Source organism: Branchiostoma belcheri, unplaced genomic scaffold (assembly GCF_001625305.1).
Source record: "Branchiostoma belcheri isolate BF01 breed outbred unplaced genomic scaffold, Haploidv18h27 scaffold8, whole genome shotgun sequence".
Classification (NCBI taxonomy): Eukaryota; Metazoa; Chordata; class Leptocardii; order Amphioxiformes; family Branchiostomatidae; genus Branchiostoma; species Branchiostoma belcheri.
In genome coordinates, this window is record NW_017804464.1 from 20247 (window position 1) to 43009 (window position 22763).

The 22763-nt window shown below is 41.2% G+C and overlaps 1 protein-coding gene across 7 annotated transcripts in view; it reads right to left on the reverse strand.

Annotated features, from left to right (window-relative positions):
* Nucleotides 1–22763, reverse strand: part of LOC109486208 (hemicentin-1-like) — a 112579-nt gene that overhangs the window by 14403 nt on the left and 75413 nt on the right. For 4 of the 7 annotated variants that reach the window (XM_019789920.1, XM_019789916.1, XM_019789918.1 and 1 more), the window contains 5 exons: nt 15976–16080; nt 14157–14510; nt 11183–11482; nt 2748–2877; nt 1865–2052 (listed from right to left, as the gene is read on the reverse strand). In XM_019789920.1, coding sequence (XP_019645479.1) covers nt 1865–2052; nt 2748–2877; nt 11183–11482; nt 14157–14510; nt 15976–16030 — 1027 coding nt within the window. In that variant the 5' untranslated portion in view covers nt 16031–16080. Of the gene's footprint in view, nt 1–1864; nt 2053–2747; nt 2878–11182; nt 11483–14156; nt 14511–15975; nt 16081–16297; nt 16379–22763 lie in introns of those variants that run through there. The other 3 variants (XM_019789919.1, XM_019789922.1, XM_019789921.1) reach the window with 3 other exon arrangements.

The window sequence follows — 22763 nt, forward strand, 5'->3', positions numbered from 1 at the left end:
ATTAGATATATAATGTGCAGATTTTACAGAGTCAAATGTTTATATATGTGCCACTCACATCACTGCACGAAATCCTACACTTTGGCATACCTTAAAATATGCGTAAAAGAAGTAACGGTACCTTTACGTCTGCTTTAAAACTATAGAATTTGTGCAGTGCATGATGCGCACTGAAATAGTTCGTGTAAAATTCCCAACCTGAAAATATCCACCTACAGTGCAGTTGAGGACAGAACAGATGAGGACAGCTCAACGTCAACCTTTATATCTGCGAGTTCAATAAAACTGAAGAAGCAACAGATCCATCGTCAAGTTGTCTATTATTAGATTACCCAGTGCTACGTCATTGTGACGTCAAGCTTAGCCACGTAATGTCTTCTGTGGCTTGTTTGTGATGCGCTATCTCTGGGGAGATGGCAGATATCACTGTACATTACTTTGATAGTGTATTCTACACTGCGGTATAAGTGGTTTTCAGCCTGAAATTTTGGCAGAATCCAGCACTCAAGGCGAAGCATGCTGGAAAGCATCAGTGAATGAGTTTTGACACTTTCTCAACGTAAATTGAAGCTTTTTTATATACACACATGGTATCTGTCAGCAGTCAATTCTGCAAAAACAACATCTAAAGGGTTTAATGTCTTCGGGCGGATTGAAAAAGAGGAATAATCTACAGTATCCTCGTACGATTTCGTCCTAAGGCATTTCAGTTTGGGTTACTGGCTTCTTTGGCTGGCTGTAATGTAAATCACCTTTACAAACGACAGATTCCGAAGTTTCCCCACAACACCACCCCTGTAAATAATGCAAAAATCGCTTGCCTAACAAGTCTCAGAAAATCGGTGCGACTTCAGTAGGATCATGAATAGTTTAGTTACGATTCAATAGTGAATTGATACACCGCGCCCGTAGGCAATCCTTCCTACTATCCCCTCTATCCCGCCGGTGTTACGAATCGATACTTTAGTCTATCCCTGATTAATTGAAGATGATCTTTACAAACGAGTCGTGAAGTTGGCTGAAAATCTTGGCCCTCCAGCGCCCACTGGTCAATCGGAGTCTAATTTCTCCGTCGGTTCGGGTCAAAGAGACATTGATCCCATTACATGTACTCAATGATGGGATGTTGGACTTTCTCATTTTTTTGGCTACTAGTCATGAAAGTAAAGCCCGTCACACATTCGCGAATTTGGGATCTCGAGGTGCAATGTTGGCTGGGTTGGCATGATTTTGGCGAGGTCGGCTACAATTCGGCTGCGCCTGCAGAAAGTTTAAAACAAAGGGGGGTTGTTCAGGAGGTTAGGTCTTGTTTGGTCGATATTCAACTGAAAGTCAACAGGAAACCAGCCAACCAAAGTCAGCAATGTTTGGAACGTGTTCCCGAGTCAAATTTGACTCAAATTTAACTCAAATTCTTTTCGATTCGTAAAGAAAGGTAGGCTCAGAGCAACTAAACATCAGATTGTTTTCGGGACTAAATACGGAGGCAGGTCGTCAATGTGTGACAGGAGCTTACGATTGTAGCGGACAAAGTTCAGTGGTTTTGCAGAACTTGTTCTATGTGTAACATTTCTAATTATGTATCCGCTAGCGCTTACGGTATGTAGCAGTTGTGTTTGTGTGTAGAGGATTCGAGGAACTTTCTAGATTCTAGATTTTAACCCCATTGTGTTTAAGTTGGCAAAGTATAACAAAAGGAAAGATCAAATAATCGTCATTCGGTGCCATCAATAGTTTACTTCTGATGAATCACTAAATCAATTCGCATGTCAAGCCCTTCGGTTTCGATGTATTCACTGCATCTCAAAGTTATAATATACCTAAGGTATATGCTATGGAAACCTTAAAACTGGTGATAACTTACTACCTAACGCTGTGTGGTCCGTGTCTCGCACCGACAGCCGGACTGACATGTAGTCCTCCCCGCCCATGCCGTTGCTAGTCGTGCAGATGTACTCCCCGCTATCGTTGATCCTCACGTTGTTGAGCTTCAACACCGCCGACTTGGACTCCAACTCTTGGATAAGCTTCTTTTGTTTACTGACGACAGCCCAGCGGCCGGACGAACAAAATCCTCATTAGACAATCCTGACAACATCGTGCGCACCCGCAAGAAGTACACAGTCGTTACATTACAAAGTACACGTGACAAAACATATATAGAAAGTACAAATGAGAAAGCAAAGAAAGCAAAGAGAGTACGAATTCAAGAAGCAGAGCCTTCTAACTCTGCTTCGAATGCAAAAGAATCAAGACTGTATTTACATTTGTACATTGATAACAATGAAAATTTCTGTTACAGTAATACTCCCAGATTTAAATAACATCGATATGTCCCGTGTAAGAATATCAGCCTTATGATTAATCTAAATTTTGATAATTGTTTCCAATAGTTACAAATTTATGCGACCCTTAAGTGTGATAAAACAACAAATAGATCTTACTTTACATTTACCTTTGCATGCAAAATGATCTACATTAGGCCTAGGAAATTAACGTTGTGTGTCTGGTTTCAGTCCCGAAAAACAATGGTCGGTTGGTAGTTTAAGTCCTTTTTTTAAATGTGTCAAATGACGTTTCAGAAATTCATGGGCTTTGAAATTAAGATATTAGGTTAGATTTTATAGCCTTACCAGTGTTTGATCGGACAAAAAGTAAAGGGTCTCAGGGTTTTTGCTAGAGTCGGTGGGAAACTGGAAACACATTTTTCCCAGGCCTTAGTACAAGGACACAATCTGTATATCTACCTATGAGGGGCGATGACACGAAACCAGGATATGTTGGGCGGAGGATTCCCCTCAGCGTAGCAGTAGAATGTCGCGGAGCTGGAGGCATCCACAACCACATCACGCGACACGTTGATGATTTTCGCTGGATCTGAAAACCAAGGGAGGTGGTTGAAATTAGACTTTCGCTCTCAGATTTTAACGTCCTTTGTTAGAAGGTAAAACTTTTGTTTCAACACAAAAGGTAAATATTATCACCTAGAGCTTTCGACCATTCACTCTGGTCTTTCTCAGTAGACTGACCCAGTGAGATTTGTCACGTGGCTTCTATAAAATGTGACGTCAACACTGGGTGAGTCTTCTGAGGAAGACCAGAGTGACTGGTTGAAAGCTTTGGGTGAGAACATTTACCTTTCGTGTCGGAACAAACAAAAAAATAGGACTCCATGTTTTCACATGGTTCATACATACTTGGTTTATATGTAATGTAGGTGGCTCTATAGTGTATTTCATCCGTTTGCATTTGTCCAAATTACATTGAACACAAATGGCTACTATATGGTTTAGATTCGCACTGTACTATGTGGTCCCTATGTCTCATACAACGTGTACCATCTCCTAGTGAATGCAGGTATTTAGATTCAGTACATAAGCCAAGTGAGCTGTAGCGAAGCCACATTACAAGTGTGTAGCTACTAGAAAAAGCATCATGCTGAAAAACTAGATCCTTCACCTCAGCATGCTCGAGAATGACTGACGACGACATAACGCAAATCACATTTAGCTCCTTTTCTCTCTTGCTGAGATCAACAAGTAAACTTCAAAATTACACTTTTGTGCCTAAGTTGATTTGTTTCCCGCTAACTAAATACTGAAAAATCACATGTGCTGCTCACCCCTAGCTATTGTATTACCCTAGCAACAGGACGCCTATTGAAATACCACTGGAGAGGGTAGATGTCAAATGGCTGGCTAGAAATATATTGATTTTGAAAATTATGAATTGTTATCGCTTTCAGCCAGCAGGTGCCTTATCGTACTACAGTAATCGTTTGGTAGATCCATGGTGATTGAAGTGGAGCAGGGGGACTTTTAAAGGGTCTCCCGCATGAGTTGCGTTAGGGATGGGTTATGGGTTTATAATGACTTTGGAGACTTTGTTCTACACTCAGCCGATAAGGTCTTCAAAAAGTGTCTTCGACTCTGGACGGTATGATGTCGCATAGTCCTTATTTTTCTTTTATTCGGAAGTTTCAAAGTACCTATAGGCATGAATTCACGTAGCATCCACAAAGAAATTAATTTGTATCGCGCAACCCCTCTCACAAAGGAGCGATGTTGCAAGTCCGGCGTTACTATTTCGATGGCAAATGCTCCGCGGAACTTCACTCGCTTGTGCCCCCACTTCGAACTTTCTCGGCCTGGACACTTTTTGCCACTACTATGGAAGCAAATCACCCTTTCTTCCTCCATACTCCATCTCTCAGGAGAAAACTACACGCTGAAAAATTATTTCCTAGTGGTACATCACTATAGAACAAGCTTTCTTGTGAATGCTTCCCAAATGGGTACAACCTCCGGTACGGATCATCCGGTTCAGATCACGCTTCAGTAGAATAGATTGCATGTATGTATGTATGCGTAAAATGGCCCCAACAAGGTCGGTATGCTGACAATAGCGTACACTTTAAACAAATCCCGATGTTAAACTGTATAAGAACTCAAACAAGAAGCCCGCACGTTAGCAAGGCAATATCTATAGTGCCATCGGGCGACGTTCGACATATTAGGGTAATCAGGCGGACAATTTTGACCCTTGCCACATTGGCCACCTCCGTAGAATAGATTGCATGTATGTATGTGTAAAAATGGCCCCAACAAGGTCGGTATACTGACAATAACGTACACTTTAAACAAATCCCGATGTTAAACTGTATAAGAACTCAAACAAGAAACCCGCACGTTCGCAATGCAATATCAATAGTGCCATCGGGCGACGTGCGACATATTAGGTTAATCAGGCGGACAATTTTGACCCTTGCCACCTTGGCCACTTCAGTAGAATAGATTGCATGTATGTGTAAAATGGCCCCAACAAAAAAGCAAGGTCGGTATACGGACAATAACGTACACTTTAGACAAATCACGATGTTAAACTGTATAAGAACTCAAACAAGAAGCCCGCACGTTAGCAAGGCAATATCAATAGTGCAGTGCCATCGGGCGACATACGACATATTAGGGTAATCAGGCGGACAATTTTGACCTTTGCCAACCTTCAACATGATCGCTGAAACTAATGTATCGTGTTTCTGTTCAAGCTTTCCAGTACAAGTATACTCTATAATGTCGCTTCTATAGTGAAACGTCGACTTGTAATTTCATAATCAAGCGTGGTTTGTTTAAATACGTGTATTAGAAAGATTTCGTACTAGAAAAGGGGGTTCTGGTTGCGTACTAGAAGAGGGAGGGGGGCATGACATGACCCTTGGCAAAGGTCAACTATAGCCAACTTTTTACCTGATTATCCAAAAAGTGTCGCATTTCTCAAATAACACCAGAGGAATATTAGAGTGAAATAGGACGCTTTTGCTACTGGAACACGTCGGTCTGTTACAGTCTTCCTATTTTCTCAACCGCTGTCTTTCACCCAGGAACCGCTAGGTGGGTTTTACCTCAAACTGCGGTCATTACTTGCTATGTCTGGAGCTGTAAATGAAGCATACAGGGAGAAGGGGGGTGGGGGTGGGTGACGGTACCGGTGATACAGCATGTATGTGTTACCAGTTTCCCTCACATGATAAACTTTATTTCAAAGCAATGAATTGTACAAGGAACTAAGTATGGCAAAGTATGTCAACTACTGGTACATATTAACTACGGCTCCAGCTAAGTCTAATCCACCTATACAAGAGTAGTGTGGGATGAGAATGTAGTAGGGGATGAAGATTAGACCCGCAAAACTTATCTATAGTTTCCATTACGATAGCGTATATATGGGTCACAGGTTATGAGAAATACACCCAACGGCATTCACATTACTTTAGCATTAGCGGCATTCATAACCTAAATCTTGTTACTAGTTCCACTTGGGCGTTGTATGAACACTGCGGTAGGCAAAATGACAGGAGGAAGAATTTTGAGGCACCCGTAAGTCAGACTCAATGGCGTCTGGTACCATTTTGCACACGCCAAGGTCTATTATAAAGAGTAAATCAAGTCTACGTAGGTTTATTAGATATCTTTCATGTTTAATGTCCTTTTGGGTTACGGCTCATGTCTTTAGAGGCTGCGAATGAGTGTATATTCTGGAAGTTATGTGCCGCAAAGACAGAGTTCCTCCCAGAAACCATCTATAACCGCCCGGCAGAGATGGCCGCAGCCATATGTTTGGGACCAAACTCCAGGGATAAGCTGACGACTGATGAATGCCACCGTCCCACAGCCCCATTCCTCCACCTACGCAACTATTCGTCTCAGGCGTCCTCTCTGCTGGGCAAGTTGTAACCGAGTTAGGAAGGCTTGTTTCGGTGTAACTACTCACGAGCCACTGTGGCGTTTGTATCTATTAAACAAACAAAGGTTCAACATGTACGTGAAGCCCTTGCCACACATAGCCGAATATGGCCTCCCGAACACTAGCCGAACTCTCCCCAACCATGGCTTTGGAGTAGATTGGCAATCGGGAGCCAGTTTGAATGGGTCGGCAGATGTTCGGCCGGATCTGCTACTACTTGGCTGTGCAAGCTCAAAATGTTTTTTAAATATCAGGGTGTGGACGGTTGGCCGGTGGTTGGCTGGTGTGGTTGAAAGTCAAATTTGACTAAAATTTAATTCCCTTGGTCGGCTGGCACTCGGGGGAAAGTTCTGTGTGACAGGGGTTCGAAACATGGCGTGCCTCACGAATTGAGTAATTTATCGCTCTGAAGTACAGCTCACAAGAATTTGTCTTTTAATGATCTTCCTGTCTCTCCCTCTGAATTGAAATGAGTAATAGGACTGTTATTCACTCCCTGGGGTCTTTACCTCCATAGATACGGAGAGCTCGCTAACAAAGACAGATGGGTCACGGAGTCAGCCTGGTAACAGGGAATATCCTCCGAGATGACACTCAGGATCGAACCGCTGTGTCTTCGATATCTTTCTTGTCAGTTTTTGTCCCATCAGCTGGCAGGCAATACATCTGATGTGCATCTCTGCAGCAGCGTGGAACGATGGAGCTTATTCTCCGTACGATTCATTTTACACCTCAAATGTTTGCTCATTTCGGAATCACGCGTTGAAACCATGATGTGTGGCTCACTCGGAGGCCCTTAAAAGGTAGACTCACTGCTGTGAGAGACGGAATGTTTGTTATGTGAGACTCTTTATGTTTATTATACCCGAGCATAACTCTCATATTTCTTTTACTACACAATCACTTGCAGTGTTCTAACTCATGGGATGTGAGCTATACAGACAATGACTGCCACAAATGGATTCTACAAATCCACATTAAGAATTACTAACGTCATCGTCTCCTCTGCCAACTTTCAAGCGTGGCAGGACAATATTGTGATATCAATTTTCTTTCTAACGACGTTTTTACTTTTGGGTTTGGGTGTTGAGTCTCACTCAAGATTTCAATACTAAAAGTCAACGTTTTGGAACCCGCGATTCCTACCTGAAATGACAAGGTGGTTAGGGGCTGCTCTTTTAGAAATATTTAATTTGACCCCAATATTTCGTATATTTATTTGGTATTTTCACATACTATTATTTGCTAATTTCCATTTTGTGTTCGCCGTGATGCGTTTCTTTTCTTCGGCTTAAACAAGCGATATGTACTAAATCGCCAACAAGAAAGATATAGGAACCCCGTTGTCATGAGATGGGTATGACAGTTAGCCGTGTTGGTGGAGAGTGCAGTAGGGTGGAGTGATCCCAGGAGCACGAGAGTCACCATCAGCAATGCGGCGATGCATACCAGAATAGACGAGGACTTCTTTTTTCAAGTTTCCAATATCCATGTATAATGATACGTTGGCGAAGATGTATAGTGATGTTTAAAACCATAGCACACTCCTTCGACGCAATGTATTTAGTTGTTTCTGAATGGTCACATAAACTTTTTTAACAACTACATCCATAAAACGAATATATACATATTCACTTTTCTCAGGTTTGAGAGGGACATCTTGATATAATTACAAAATTTAATGTTCTGGCTATAGGGCATTTTCACATGCGCTGGATACCAAAAATAAATTTAACTGGGAACTTGTTGGCAGAATTCAATAGTGTCACAGGAAAACGAGTAAGTCTGATAGTACTTAAGGACCAAGAGAACATTTCTCTGTTAATATTTTGTTCTATATAACAATTACCTTTTTGTGTTGCAGTTGGAAAGGTAAGTATATGTTACCCAAGACGTTTCTCAAGCTGCTCTTATCTTTAACAAATATTTGACTTTCTTAACAATCTAACTTGACTTTCGATTACAGGTGTGCATGTACATATATGTTGACGAGGACTTCTTACAAACACGTTCATTTGTGACTTGTGTGCGTCCCGCTGATATCGAGGAACCGGCGGCGCAGAGAAGATTGATCAGGCAGGAGGAATTTTTCATCACGGCGCTGGCAGGGTATCGATACGCCTCGCCCAAAATTAAACGCGTCTTTCCACGCTCTGGCGAGCAGCACGCCGCGACATCTGGACGCGTAAATTGAGTATCAAGCATTGCACCTCCATTTTCAGCACAGCTGATTAAATCAGTCACATCAGAAGATGTAGTTGAAAGTACGGGGCCACTACTTGATAAGGTGATCAACAGAGAAAGTCGAGTTGAAAGATTTCTTTAAGAGCAGCTGCTTGAGAAACGCCTTGGGTAAAATATGCTTACGCATCCAAAGGACAAGACAAAATTTGGTAATTGTTATATAGAACTTGAACAAATGATTAACAGAAAAAAATTGCATGGCCCTTATTTACACTCTTTTTTTTGCCTAAGTCACAATTGAATTCATATTCAGAGTATGCATAACCAAAGAAGTAGAAACATTCTGGAAAGATATCGAACACTAGATTAGCTAACAAGTCTTTGGCCTGACTTGTAACTGGTATACTAGGAATATGTCCCTCCATTGTTAAATACACTTAAACTACTTGCAAAATGTATATATGTACTTGCAAAATGTATATATGTATTTTAAAGTAAACCCAAAATTTGTTTCCTTAAAAGGATTTGGTAATTTTGTTGTTGTTGTAACTTATTGTAAGATGGAGTTAAAAAAAGTACAGAGATGTCACAAGGTTAAACATACATTTATAGGTCATTAATGCCATTGGTCAAGTGATGAATAGCTTTAGAATCTTATACTGACCCTTTTTAAAAAGCCTTCAAAATACACAAGTGCATCCATGTCATCCGCCCACCCCCACCCTCCTAGAAAAAATCCGCGAAATCGTTTGAGATCTTTACGTCGATAGGAAGAGCATTAGGCAGCGGGCCAAATGCTCGAACAACCTCATCTGCAGTTCCTGACTGCACCACGCGTGAGTGGTTTTATCTCAGCGATAACTACAAAGCAGGGGATATTTGGCTTACAAATGGCGCGGAGGATCAGGGTTTCTTTGTGCGTTACGATGGTAGGTCTAGCCGGATCCCCTCCTAGTGTCAGCAACTCATGAATGCCTGACTAGTCTTGGGTTTTTCCTTTCACGGTATTCGACTTTGTCTGACAAAGGGATATACATATATTCATGAAATGTATGTCACTGATGACAATCAACTTTACCTCAAACATCTACTTTTTATGCAGTTTTAATAGTAATGCTTTAATCAGATACCCATCATGATATATTTTGGAGAAGGGCACTGAGTTACTGAGCTGCTTCTAAGTGGCACTACTCATAATCGCCTCCTACAACGAGTACAGAGTCTGAAAGAACTTTTGGGGTGCACTGAGGATACTATTGCCTCGTGACGGGCACCATTGCCTCAGTGCACCCCATAAAAGAAATTTTTGGGGCACACATTGCTTCATTGTGGCCACGGTTGCCCAGGTAAACCCCAAAAAAGAACATTTGGGGTGCAATGAGGGTACCATTGCTTCTTTATGGGTACCATTGCCTCAGTGCACCCCCAAAAAAGAAATCTTGGGGTCCACCATTGCCTCATTGTCACAACATCACTGTGCAGAAGCAAAACGCAAGTATTTCAAAAAGCGGATACTTATAATTACTACCAGTCTGTGGTGTGCGTGTTCTACGTTCACAAAATGGGAATAAAGGACGCGTCAGACTCAATGACATTTTACCGCCCACTCTGGCCAAATTTGCGATCCATGTTACTTACTAGTAGGCAAACCAATAGTGTGTGCTATACGGCGAGTAGCCCATCCATGAAATCACACCTATCAGATTCACCACTACATGATGTATACCCTATTGCTAATTCCATTCCGGCTCCACACGAAATACCTGGTTTTACGGGTTACTTACATGTACCAACACGATTACCATCTCCTCCTGAGGCATTATTTCTTAGTAATGACACACTAGATTTTCTTAGATGCAGTACTAGGATATGATCTTATATACTGGTTATGGCTTGGGACCGTATAAACGAATTGTGGGGATAGAAGGGCCTTTTTATTAAGGATTTATGATCATGATTACTGACCAAATGGAACGACTCTCCCAAGCCTTAAAACTGCCTGGCCAGTATAACTGCCATAAATGTTGTCGTCAACAGGAGATGGTTTTCATTACGAGGTCCACCCAATTTGCCACCACCCTGGCGATGTCACTGTGATGAAGTTCAAGGTGCAGCAGCTCCATGTGTGTATGAAAAAGACTATCATGAATGTATAGTTCTTTGGTGGTGCTAAAAATGGCATTAAGATATAACATTTCGGCAGCGTTTGATGACGTTAAAAGGACATTTTATTACCTCTGACTCATTATAGATGCGTATTGCCATTGCTAATTGAGAGATTTGACTAATGCTTTTATAAATCAAATATAGTACGCAAAGACAGATAAGGTTAATCTTTTCCAGGCAGCTTGCAATCTGATTTCCGTCTGTTTACGAGTTAAAGCTATAAACTACCTTTGATCTAGGATATGTCTTTGATAGGATTGGGATTTTCTTACTCACAACCAGTACTTGCTAACGTTTGATGTCTATCAGACACCTTTCTAAATTATGGCAGGTTTGCGAGTCAACCTGTTTTGAGCTAGCCCTCGTCCATGGGCGCCGCCATTTTGTTTCCCATCATGCTTAGAGAGAGGTATATGATGAGAAGGATTGCCGCCATTTTGGATTTGACGTAATTCTCTCAGCATGACGGGAACGAAACATGGCTTGACCCATATTGTGTTTTAACGGATAGTCGGATGGTGTACTGCGTCATCTTTTTTGGTACCGTTGATCTAGAGACTAAGAACAGAGACAGGTAGAGGCGACTTACACATGACTTCCACCTGGACACTCTCCTCGTCCTCTGAGACGACATTCTCCGCCCTACAGGTGTACTTCCCGGCGTCGTTCTTGGTCACGTTGGTGACCACCAGCGTGATCACGGCAGCGGGACCATCCTCCTGATCCTTCAGTTCCTTCAGCCGGGTCGAGTTCAACAGTACTCCGTTTTTCCGCCACTCGATCTTCGTCAGGTCCGGCTTGGAGTCCGCCACGGTGCAGTTCAGAGCTATCGTGCTGCCGACGTGAACTCGTAAGTGGTTCTCTTTTCCAATGGATAGTTTGGGTGGAACTGAAATGAAAAAAAGGCACAGACAAATTGAATAATGTCTTCCAAAATTACAGATATCTTAGTTGAGGAGCTTGAATGTGGGCAAAAGCGTTTCACGAACAACATAGTAGTAGAACATACATGTATTAGGTAATACACATATACACGTCATATTACCAAGGGGACTGAGTGTTGTGTTTACTTGGTAACCGTGATAACTACGCGTACCATTATATAATGATATGTATTAAATTCAGAATATAGAGCTCTCTTGACAGCAGTAGCAGTAGCTCGAGTCCGATCATTATTGTGAATTCTCCACATCAATAAGAATGAAAGTTGCAACGGCAATAACGCATTAGCCTTACTAGCAGTCTACGCGTCTACAATAGTGAATCTGCATGCAGCTTCATGCCACACGGTTCAAGCACAAGGTCACTAATTACGTATCTGTTAGAAAGGACCCTGACTTTTGCGCAGCGGGAGACAGTCTTTACTTCTACTACTAATCACAGTTTCCGGGAAGGTAATGGCGCACCATCGCGCATTGGGCCACCTCTTTTTCATGGGTCGGCATGTTGTAACTGATACATCAATTTCTTCAATAAAAGACGGTCCCGAAGAGTTGATAGAGTTGATATCAAGAGTAATTACACGACTTCATGGCGACTTGAACCACGTAAAAGCTTATGCCTGTAAGCCTAGAAAGATAACGGACCCATCTTTGCGCTTTGAGATCATTACAACCATAAAGTCTTTTGAAGAGCACCTCAGACTTTGTAGGTGGTTCTTTTACTAAGAAAATTTATAGCATTTATCATCAGTTAAAAGAAATATATGCGTTGACGCCACTTGTAAAGATACCAGTGCAACACAAAGACCTTGAATTACAGAATGATTGGGATCTGGGTCTCTAATAAAAACTGTCTACACCGCGAATGTTGCCGTAGACGCCAGCTGCGTCCGTTCAGATCTGTCATGCGTTTGCCAGGAAAAGAGCATAACTCATAAAACGTTTCCCTTGTCAAAGGATTTGAATTTCATCCAACGAAGATCTGAGCATTCTGCTGAAGTTTCCAAAAAGCTTGAAATGATAAATAATTCACTACTTAAGTTCCCTTTGGTATCTCAGTAGAATTTCCACTCCTCTGTGTCTGCTTTGGAAAGGGAATCCCCTTCTTCCACCTGGAAAGAATTAGCTCTTTGAATATTTAATGAAAAATTCCAGAAGAGAACTTTGTAGTCAATATGTGCGATATCAGATTAGCGATTTTAACTTTTAAGCAGTCTCCTTTCGTTGTGTATTAATGAATGGTCAAGCCTTAGGTTCGAAACCCAATATTTAGACCCACATAAAATCATCGGTAACGTCTTTGATATTACTACTGTCGAGGAACAGTGATCTGTGTCTAACAAAGATTACCCACTTCCGCCAAGTGGAACCCCGGAGGCACGACCGAATATTGATTTTTGGAATTTGAGAGCATCCAGTTCAGTTCAGTGTCGACTTGCCCAAATCCCTTAATCCCCCGACTTTGCACAAAACGGGCACAAATTGATGGATCCATGAGAAGATTAGTATGTATGTGGAGAAGTTGGGATAGTCGGTCACATTAACGCCTGAAGACGATGGCCATTCCTGCAAGGAGACCTTTCATTCTGAAACCATTACTTACTGAATTGAAAAGGAATACAATCCATGAAAGAAACAGGAAAGGTTGTAGAAGTGAGAAACACATGGAGGCCAGGGACAGGTGCGAACAGGTGCAGATTGGGGTTCAAGTAAATAGACGAGTGAAGTACATGTAGCACCAACACTAGTCACAATGGGAAGTGACTGTAAGCTTTAGCAATTGGTCAGCTTGTCAGTGTTCCTGTATGCGAAACTAGTGCTTTCGATCTGTCATTGAAGAAAATCAGACCCCCATCTAAACTAGCTCATAACGATCATGATAGATTATTTCAAACATATTGATCTGATCGTTAAATAGTCATTTGTCGCCGAGCTTCAATTGATGAAAACATCCCCATGAAGTGATACCCAAGTCTTTTTTTAACATAGGTAATGTCAACTCGATGCTTAGCGCTTGCTTCGCTGCCAAAATGCCATACGGACCAGACAGACGCTTTGGGCACTTTTTCTAGATCACAGTAATCTGTATCCAGGAACAAAACATAAAACACAACTACTGTTTGTGTTAATGTGGCTTTTACGGAGCTAATGGAGCAATCACTTATGCTGTGAGGGTTCTCTCTAAATAAATGTTTGCCCTAATTTTGAAATGGATCCGTAATGGGTCTGTTGGGGTCGATCCAGCAAGTTTATAGACGGTTCATGCCGGAAATAAATGATGCCGAAACGCCTACTATCTCCTATACAAGCCTCTTTGGCTAATTTAGCTTTTAGGACATATTTACAATTCCCCCAATGGAAATCTGGGAGTAAGTCAACAACAGGCTACGACTGAAACTAGTAAATACACGTTTTCATCCCATAAAGAAAATATGTTTTATTAGGTTTTGTCTCTGTAGCAAAAAAAAAGGAGTCTGCTACGCAGTACGGTCTTTACGAGAATAATAATAAATTGACTATGATAAATTGACTATGAGAAATACTTGATATACATGTGTGATGCATATTTTCAAGTCCTTTATAATTACAGGAAATATCTAAGACTGAGAAGGTGGTTCTTACCGATTATGATAAGCTTGACGTATTCCTCCGTTTGTCCAATGTCGTCCATGAGTTGTGTCATGACATACAGGCCCTCGTCGGAAAGCTTGGCGTCGTCTATCCGCAGCGACCCGTCCATGTTTAACGAGGCCCGCCCCTGCAGTGGTGTCAAGGCGTGGCCCTTGGAGGCGGCTGAGTACATGTACACGGCGATTCTCTCTCTGCCCGACTCGCCGCTCACCCGGCTCCACGTCACGGCGATCACCTTGTCCAGGTCCACCTTGCTCTGCACGGGGAGGGTGACGGTCTCGCCTTCCATGCCCTTGACCTTGTTGGGGGTGACGGGGGCGATCCCCAGCCCGTTACAATGGACTCCTTAGACAGCGTGCGAGGAAAGGTAATATGTCAACATCAACATCACACAACACATTCTCTGTCTCTCTCACTGTCAGTCAGTCTCAAAATACTATAAATTGAATTAACTGCGCAAAACATGATGGATACAGTTCGAGCTCAAATTCAATTCCAATTTAAAGTCCACGCTTAAGTTCATATCACACTGATGTCACATTGGCTGATATATATTTTTAATTGTTTGTTCCAACAAATTTATTCTTAGTAAGGTTCATGTTGGTAACTAACACATCACTTATAGATGTCACTGTGGTACATGCAGCTAATGTGATGCTGGAAGGTGTCAGACTGTTCGTTCTTTTGGTAAGTATAAAAATTATGTAAATTTAAGAATGACATAAGGATGGTTAAAAATAAGTAAACAAAAAACAACAAAAATGAACAAAGAAAATATCACAAGTGATTACAGCGATACCAAATGTTACGTGTCCCCTGAAACTCACTCCTAGAATGACCGGCTGACCAACATATCCCAGTGGGGAGGGAATATACCCCAGTAGGGTTTTGGTATGTGTGATGCAACGCAACCATTCCGGTCCAGTGGATAGCTCTCAGACACTCTCAGCTAAAATCCTCCTCTAGACTTTCACTGAAATGTCAGATTGAACCTCCACCAAACCTCAATGTGACCCTAATGACCTCCAGACACTATAGGGAATGCCGAAAAACATATTTCCGCCAGCCGACCGTACGAAATTAGATACTACCATTAGGGCATGTTCAAGTATCGACATAGTCGGGAAGTGGAACTGTTGATGGCGATTTTGTCATTTGCGCCACATTTTCTGTGACGGTTATGTATTCCTATCGGAGTGAAGAACACACTTAATTGAATATGGGCAGAATTTAAAGGAATAATGGATATGACTGTCATTTAGCGACCGTTAAGCAATATGGTGGCCACAGGACACAGAAGATAAAAGTACCAACCGTATAAGTCATTGGCAATCGCGTAAAAGAATTTACGTTTTAGTTATAATCATCATGTCATCATGTAATACACGAATGCGCTGTCTGAGAAGACTTTGAGCAGGCACATACACGTATACACTACTGTCACTGTGCCCGCCACATATACATACGATATTATTTTTACGTGTCTCTCTCTCTCTCTCTCTCTCTCTCTCTCTCTCTCTCTCTCTCTCTCTCTCTCTCTCTATATATATATATATATATATATATATATATATATATATATATAGATAGATAGATAGATAGATAGATAGATAGATAGATAGATAGATAGATAGATAGAGAGAAACTTAAATTAGTTACAAAACATGTCTTCAATACATTCTGTTGTCATTGTCCTTGTCAGTTTACAATTAGCCCTTGGCCATGAACTTGCAATAATGAACCCTATTTAAACTACATTTGTATCTAACCATGATAAGCCGGCACTGATAACAATTGTGTATTGTTTTACCGTGAATGGCATACAGCAGACAAATGCACTTCAGCAGTACACCCAGTTTCAGCATGGTCACTAGCCGCCTCCTAGTCTCCTCGCCGCAGAGTCAAAACTCCAAATCTGTAGCAATACACATAGAATAGGTACATGATCAATCCAGGGCGTCATCACTCCTACGGAGGAACCCCTCCCTTGACTTGCTCCACTCTCGTCTGAGTCTGGCATTCCTGGGCCAAGCAGGGCCCAGGTGTACATTATAAACATGCAAATTCAGCATCGCACCTCTCTCTTATCGTTTTAACTTTGAATTTATACTATTGTTTCCGCTTGTTTGTACCTCGTATGTGGCGACCAAAGACCAGTTGCCAAGGCTATATGTAGTAGACACAAGATCGAGAGGTCGCGTGTTCGATTCCTTGCATTCCTGGCTAGACGTTGTGCATTAGGGAAAGTCACTTTAAACGGCTTTCCTCACTCCACCCAGGTGCAAAATGGGCACCTGGCGTTAAGGTGATGGAGAAGAGGGATGGGCTTCCCCTTCCCTTCCAATACCGTGCCCTAGACACAGTGGATAACAGCTCACTGCCCCTACGGCCTCGAAAAGGCTACGGGACTACCTTTACCTTTTATCTTTTAACTGCACAAAATCCATACCCTAAAGCATGCGTAAAGGTTCCGTTTCTTCCTTTACATGTGTGCTTAAAGGATTTCGTGCATTGTTTGTACCGTCGAGACCTGCAGCTGGTAGCCTGTCAATATTTGACAAATGCCACTTCTTTTGAAACACGCCCAGTCCCCAAAGTTGTCGTCTTAGGGGTTTATCTTTTCGTGGATGATAATGGACTGTAATACGCCAGCGGTTTGATCGCTTCTTTGGGGACTCCGCTTTCTATTAGCTAATCCGATCTTTGAATGCGTTGTGTCAATATCCTTGTCAACCGATGAATAGAATTGGAAACGACACAGCTGGAACTTCAGAGCACTGCACTTCTTGCGAAGATGTATGGTGATGTGTTATTAGTGAACAGACTACTTAAATGGGTCAATTGTTCTGAAACATCTGTAAAATAAAGGTTTGGGTACCATGCATGCTACGAATATTACGGATGTGATAATGGATTCCTTAAACATATTTATGTGGGGTCATGTGACTTAACGGCAGAGTGCTCGGCTCGGAACCAAGAGGTCCCGAGTTCGAATCCTGCCACGCCACCGATCTTGTGCCCTTGAGAAATGAATTTTACACGACTGCCTGCACTTAACTCAGTTGTAAGTATTATCTAGAATTGCCCGTTAAGTCACATGACCCCACATAAATATGTTTAAGGAATCATTGTGCAATAAAAATAAGTTGAAAAAACTTGAGTCACCATGCCATGTGTTAAATGTTGGAATAAAAAAGAATTTATAAAAAATCTTTCTTGGAACTCCTGTAAATGCCATTACGCTCACAAAATTAGTTTCCTGTGATTTTTCCAAACCCCGTTGTGAAATATCACGACACACAGCAGACCGGCTAAGTGAATTCCTTTTTCCTCCAGCACGCTCCGTTTTCCATTCCAACCTAAAAGGTTGCAAAGTTCCAAGCTGAAGGGTTACAAAGGTCGAGGAGAAATTTCTTGGCTGTACGTCCAGGCACTGCTGCACTTGTGAGTATGACATGATGACCCGCTATCCGCATAGGTCAAGTTACAGTCACCCTGCCAAATCCCAGATTGCCCTACGCATGCCCCTGGAACATATCACAGCAGCCAAGAACTTGACACGCTCTGGAATTCTTACTTGTATAGACTGCTATAAAGTTATGATCTGCAGTTCTTACTTTTAATCTGTCCTTTATGTGCTTAGGGGGTCCTTTTTAATTACCTACATTTTTATATAGTTCTTGAGACGTAGCTTCAAATGGAATCGACGAGTTGACAATGAACGCTTCAAAGTTTTTCCTCAATTATAAGAGATTCAACTGCTCTATGTTGATAGGTACCTGAGAGATAATCTATATCTCCCTTCATCTCCAAATGTACTTTTGCAATTGGACCTGAAGACAGCAGCACTGACATAATGGAATTGAATCTAAACGATGTCGGCAGTGACAAGAATGTCATCTTAGCCCTGGACAAGTCGATATACGAACTGGAGATATTGAGGTTATTGTTGTCTTGTTCTGGACCATGGCTAAGGAAACCTTATGCTACCAGGACTTTAACAACAATAATTGCCAGACTGATATTATTTGTTTGTATTATATTATCAGCTATAACTATACCTCATATTGATCATGTTTAAGTGGTTGGACTTGCTGCACCTGCAACTGTGTTGGGTTGATTTATAACTCGGTCAGTAGGTCCGAACTCCCGATTATCACGTAACAATCAGGGTCGGCTGTTTGGAGGAGGCTGTACAACGAGGTAATTCTTCAACGCCAAGATGGGATGGCTAATGTGAAAAGTAGGCCTTCGCATCCCCAACCAATAGAGATGGCGGCTGCACACAAACACCTAACCCGCCTTCGTGTATTCAGGCGTTTTCACATTGTGAACTGTTCACACGTGGTGGGTTTTACAACGAGCTTATATATATCACTCCGCGCGCACAGATGCATTTTGGTATCGTTCCGCAATCTAGTTCCATTCTCGACCCATCCCGCATGAGGTACCACCTTATATTCCTTGTCGACGACAATCAATCAACTTTACTTTACTTCTCAACAACTGTAACTGTATGGCAAGGAAGAAACAACAGAGATACATGAACTATTCTACTAAAATTACATTCTAACATACTTAATCCATACCAGCTATACTGAATTTCAATTCTACCAAAGCTAATCTATAGCATGTTTTTCTTAAGGAGAATATTATTACAATCTATAATTCAGGAGATATGTCAGTTATTTGCAACGCAGAGTCGCTTTTGTAGTGGAGTGGAATTGGGAAGGTGTCGCGTATGAAGGATTATACCATAGCCTGGCATTAAGCCAGGAAATCTGCCGTCCCGACAGCCTGCCGTGATTGTAATGGCACCGACGCTGACGTTTATGCCTCGATTTCCATTAACGTCAGTCATAAAAACTGAATATATCACCCATTATTCCCGTAAACAACATAACCTTACACTGCCCCTCTGAAGCCGTAATGCTGGATATAAAAGGAAGAATTAATATTATTCCGTGTTATTAAAAGCCAGCAGATTATATGTAAGAGTCCGTATGTCATCTTAGACACAGAAATATTGCCTGACGAATTATCGCGCATTTATCCTTCAAAATCGACAGATGGCGTTTTGGTCTCCACCCGCTATAGGTGGCACTGACCGAAAGTTTGTTTAACACAATTAAGGTAAATTTAATCTAGGTATAGCTTTAATAAAATTCCTAATAAAATCCATAATTACCAAAAGCTGTTTGGTAAGGATTTTCTAATTCTAAGGATAGAGTGAACGAATATAACAAAATGTCTATTTTTTCAATTGATTGTTCAAAGAAAAAGAACAGAAAGTGAACCACACAACGATAAACAATAATGCGTAGAGTAATTATAATGGTAATAACAATTCAAAATGTGATAATAAAGGATAGTGATAAATTAAATAAACTTCAAGAAATCAATAGAACTTTTGTTCATAACAGACGACTCAAATATAACAATAAAAATGTCTATATTTTGTAGATACGTTAGTTGCGTGATATACATGTATGTTAAGTATCTGTTGGGGTCATGCAAGGATTCTGAGAGATTCACGCTATCAATCGTTACTCCTGCCATTACCGGTAAAGCTCGAAAGTTTGTTTCCAATGTCTTTGTCTAAGTCAATTCGTTTATTGTGAGTCAAATGGACAGCAACCTTGATTTTATGCATTTCAAGATACCATTGACCTCTAGAAAATCAACGCCAAAATGTCCTCTTTAGCGGACGAGCAATAATCAAGTTCTCAGATGCCCGTTCGCAATTTGGAAACGTCCCGCTTTAGTGCTGCCCTTGTGTCTTGACCTACGTGATTGCGACTTTAAGAGGATGGATTCTTTCATCTCCAGAATCCCAACTGAAGACATAGAATCTTTTAAGGCAGTAAATGAGATTGCTGCTTGCATTATGGGCATTTCCTGAATATGGAAAAACATTGATAATTGCAAATTGTCTCACGAGATTCAGCATTTATTAGTAACAAAGGCCATAGTGCGAAATGGTGGTCTTTTGAAAATGTATCCATAGAGGGTCATGATAAGTGATAACCCGGAGCAATTGGTACAAACTCTTGTCAACTTCAAAGCTACCAAAGGCTCGTGTCTGTCCCAACACAACCCTGTAATTTTCGGACTAATCACACGCTTGATACACTACGTCTACAGCCCTAATGAGGCTCGTCGTTTTTCCGATTGGTTCTGAATTTTTAAACGGGTCGTAACAGCTTCAAGTGGTGCCAATTTGTCGGGGATGATGGCAATTAATAGCTGTCCACGGTGAAGAACCGTTTTTCCGGCAACCCGCTTTCCGGGAATGTAGTTCATTGGGTGGGTCATCTCCACAACCCCTGTCCATGTTGAATTTTTTAAAATAATCTCTTTCTTCTAGTATTTTCCAATCCAAAAATCAATAAAGAAATGTGAACCTTAAAAGGAATGTAAAAAACAGAAAGACAGTGTCTAATCTAACAATCTATAAAATCATGATAATAAAACAGATGTTTATTATTTTATTAAGTTTTGTTATGTTTTATATTTTATTTCCGATTTTTGTGCAATTATGTATTTTGTTTTGTGATAGTACTTTACGTAGGATATGTATCCATCAAGTGTGGCAAGTTTCCACTATCTATTTGTAGATGTATAAAGTTTCAAAATAGTAACTGTAAGCGAAAATGAACATAATATATTATGGATACTTGGTAAGTTAAGGATGTACATGGCAAGACTACGGCATTTGCTCTAAAGAAGATTGGGAATATACGTTTTCTAACAAAAAGATATCCAATCTCGGTCTAGACCCTTTATTTTAAGGTTTTATTGCCGGTAGACATAGATCGCTGGTATAGACAATCGTTAGTGTGGCAATAAACAATGTTTCTAAAGTTGTGACGGCTTTGATGTTGACATTACCCGCGTCCTTGATCTTGACTTTACCGATGTCTAGGGCAACTTTTATTGTACTTGATCGCGCTATATACCCTGTGAAAATTGGATGTACAAATAGGGAACTTTGCCAACACAGAGTATTTAAAAGCCGTCTGCCTGGCATCTCTACCATGTCATTTGTCTGAGGAATTGACATGTCAAGTGACGCCTTTTGGGTCTTCGCTAATTAACGACATCAAAAGTGTTAGCAGAGGGCTGACAAACCGCCCAGGGGAAAGAACGTCTGCCATCGTCTGGGGCAGATACTACTGGCTGGCGCCACGGCTAGCATTACGGCAGAAGGTATCTGTGTGATAGTACAGAGTCATTCATCACCATGCCACAGAGATAGCTGTCGGTAAACATAAGATTCCACCGATTAAAAGTGCCTTTAAGTTTCTGGACTCGAATAAGCCTTAGGGTAGATTGAGTTTAGATTCACATGTACCCTTTTTTTGTTTCCATACGCATTGCCCACTAGAATACCTATCTCTGATTAACATGCATTTTGATATGTATTTTGCAGAGCACGTTTATTTTCTGGACTCAAGTAAGCTTTAGGGCAGAGCACGGTTGAGTTTAGATTCATACTCTACGCATTATTGTCTTCCATGAACTTTACACACTAGAATATCTATCTATGTACTTAACATACACTTCATGGTAATACATCAATATATGTGTATTCAGCTACGTAATTCATTATTAGCTACGTGATGCCTGTCTGTAGCATACGTATGTTAATTGGTCATGCATTGGCATTCTCTATGCTAATGTGTGATGTTGCAAAATATCAATTTTAGTCAAAAGACTCGTTTAATCGGTTGCCTTGTGTTAATAGATCAATCCAAGAGGAAATGGTCAGAAGCAAATTCACGTTATAAGACCAAAAGGACGTGGTCCACATAGGGTCAAAGTTCACGGTCGGACAGCAAGGTCAAAGCTACCACACTGCAACAGCATATCATATCAAAATATATTCCACAGGCACCCTTCTTTTCAAAAACCATAATGAGAATTTGCCAGCTCAGGCGGTACCGAGTATTATTGATAATGACAATGAAAGAAGTGCATTGCATATTCATGCTTCATTGGGACTAAATGCAGTACATTAGCCACAAATGAGGAATGGGAAACTACGTTGTAACTGTTTCTCATTAACAAAGATATTTCGTAAATCAGTGTACAGCTCTCTGCAACAAATTTACTTCTTTGTCTCTGCTGTTCTGATGCTGGTGTATAGATGGAGATGGTACGATGATGAAGATGTTTTCTCATCCTACCTTCGATGCTTCGTTTCCTAACTAATCGAGTTGGATCTGCAAACATGCATGAGAAAGTGGCCAATTTTCCACGCGCCATTTCGCCACATCCGTTCGGCCTGGGCTGTCAGCAGCCCGTTCGTGAGCACAAGAGGAGCGGTCATTTGACGGTCACAACAATACATTAATCACTGACACCGCGTTACGGTACCGACAGCATCATCCACACGTGTCAAATACGGGTTGTAAATGATTCTTATGGTGGTCAAAAGGCTAATTGAGAAAAGGGGGATGGAAAAGAGATGAAAAAATGGTTGTGAAAAGGTGTTCGTATTCACATTTACAATGTCTCAATGTAATCGAAGTTTCTAATTAACAATCAAATGGTACCTTAATGATACGTCGATGAAAAGCGGCCTGCAGACCGATT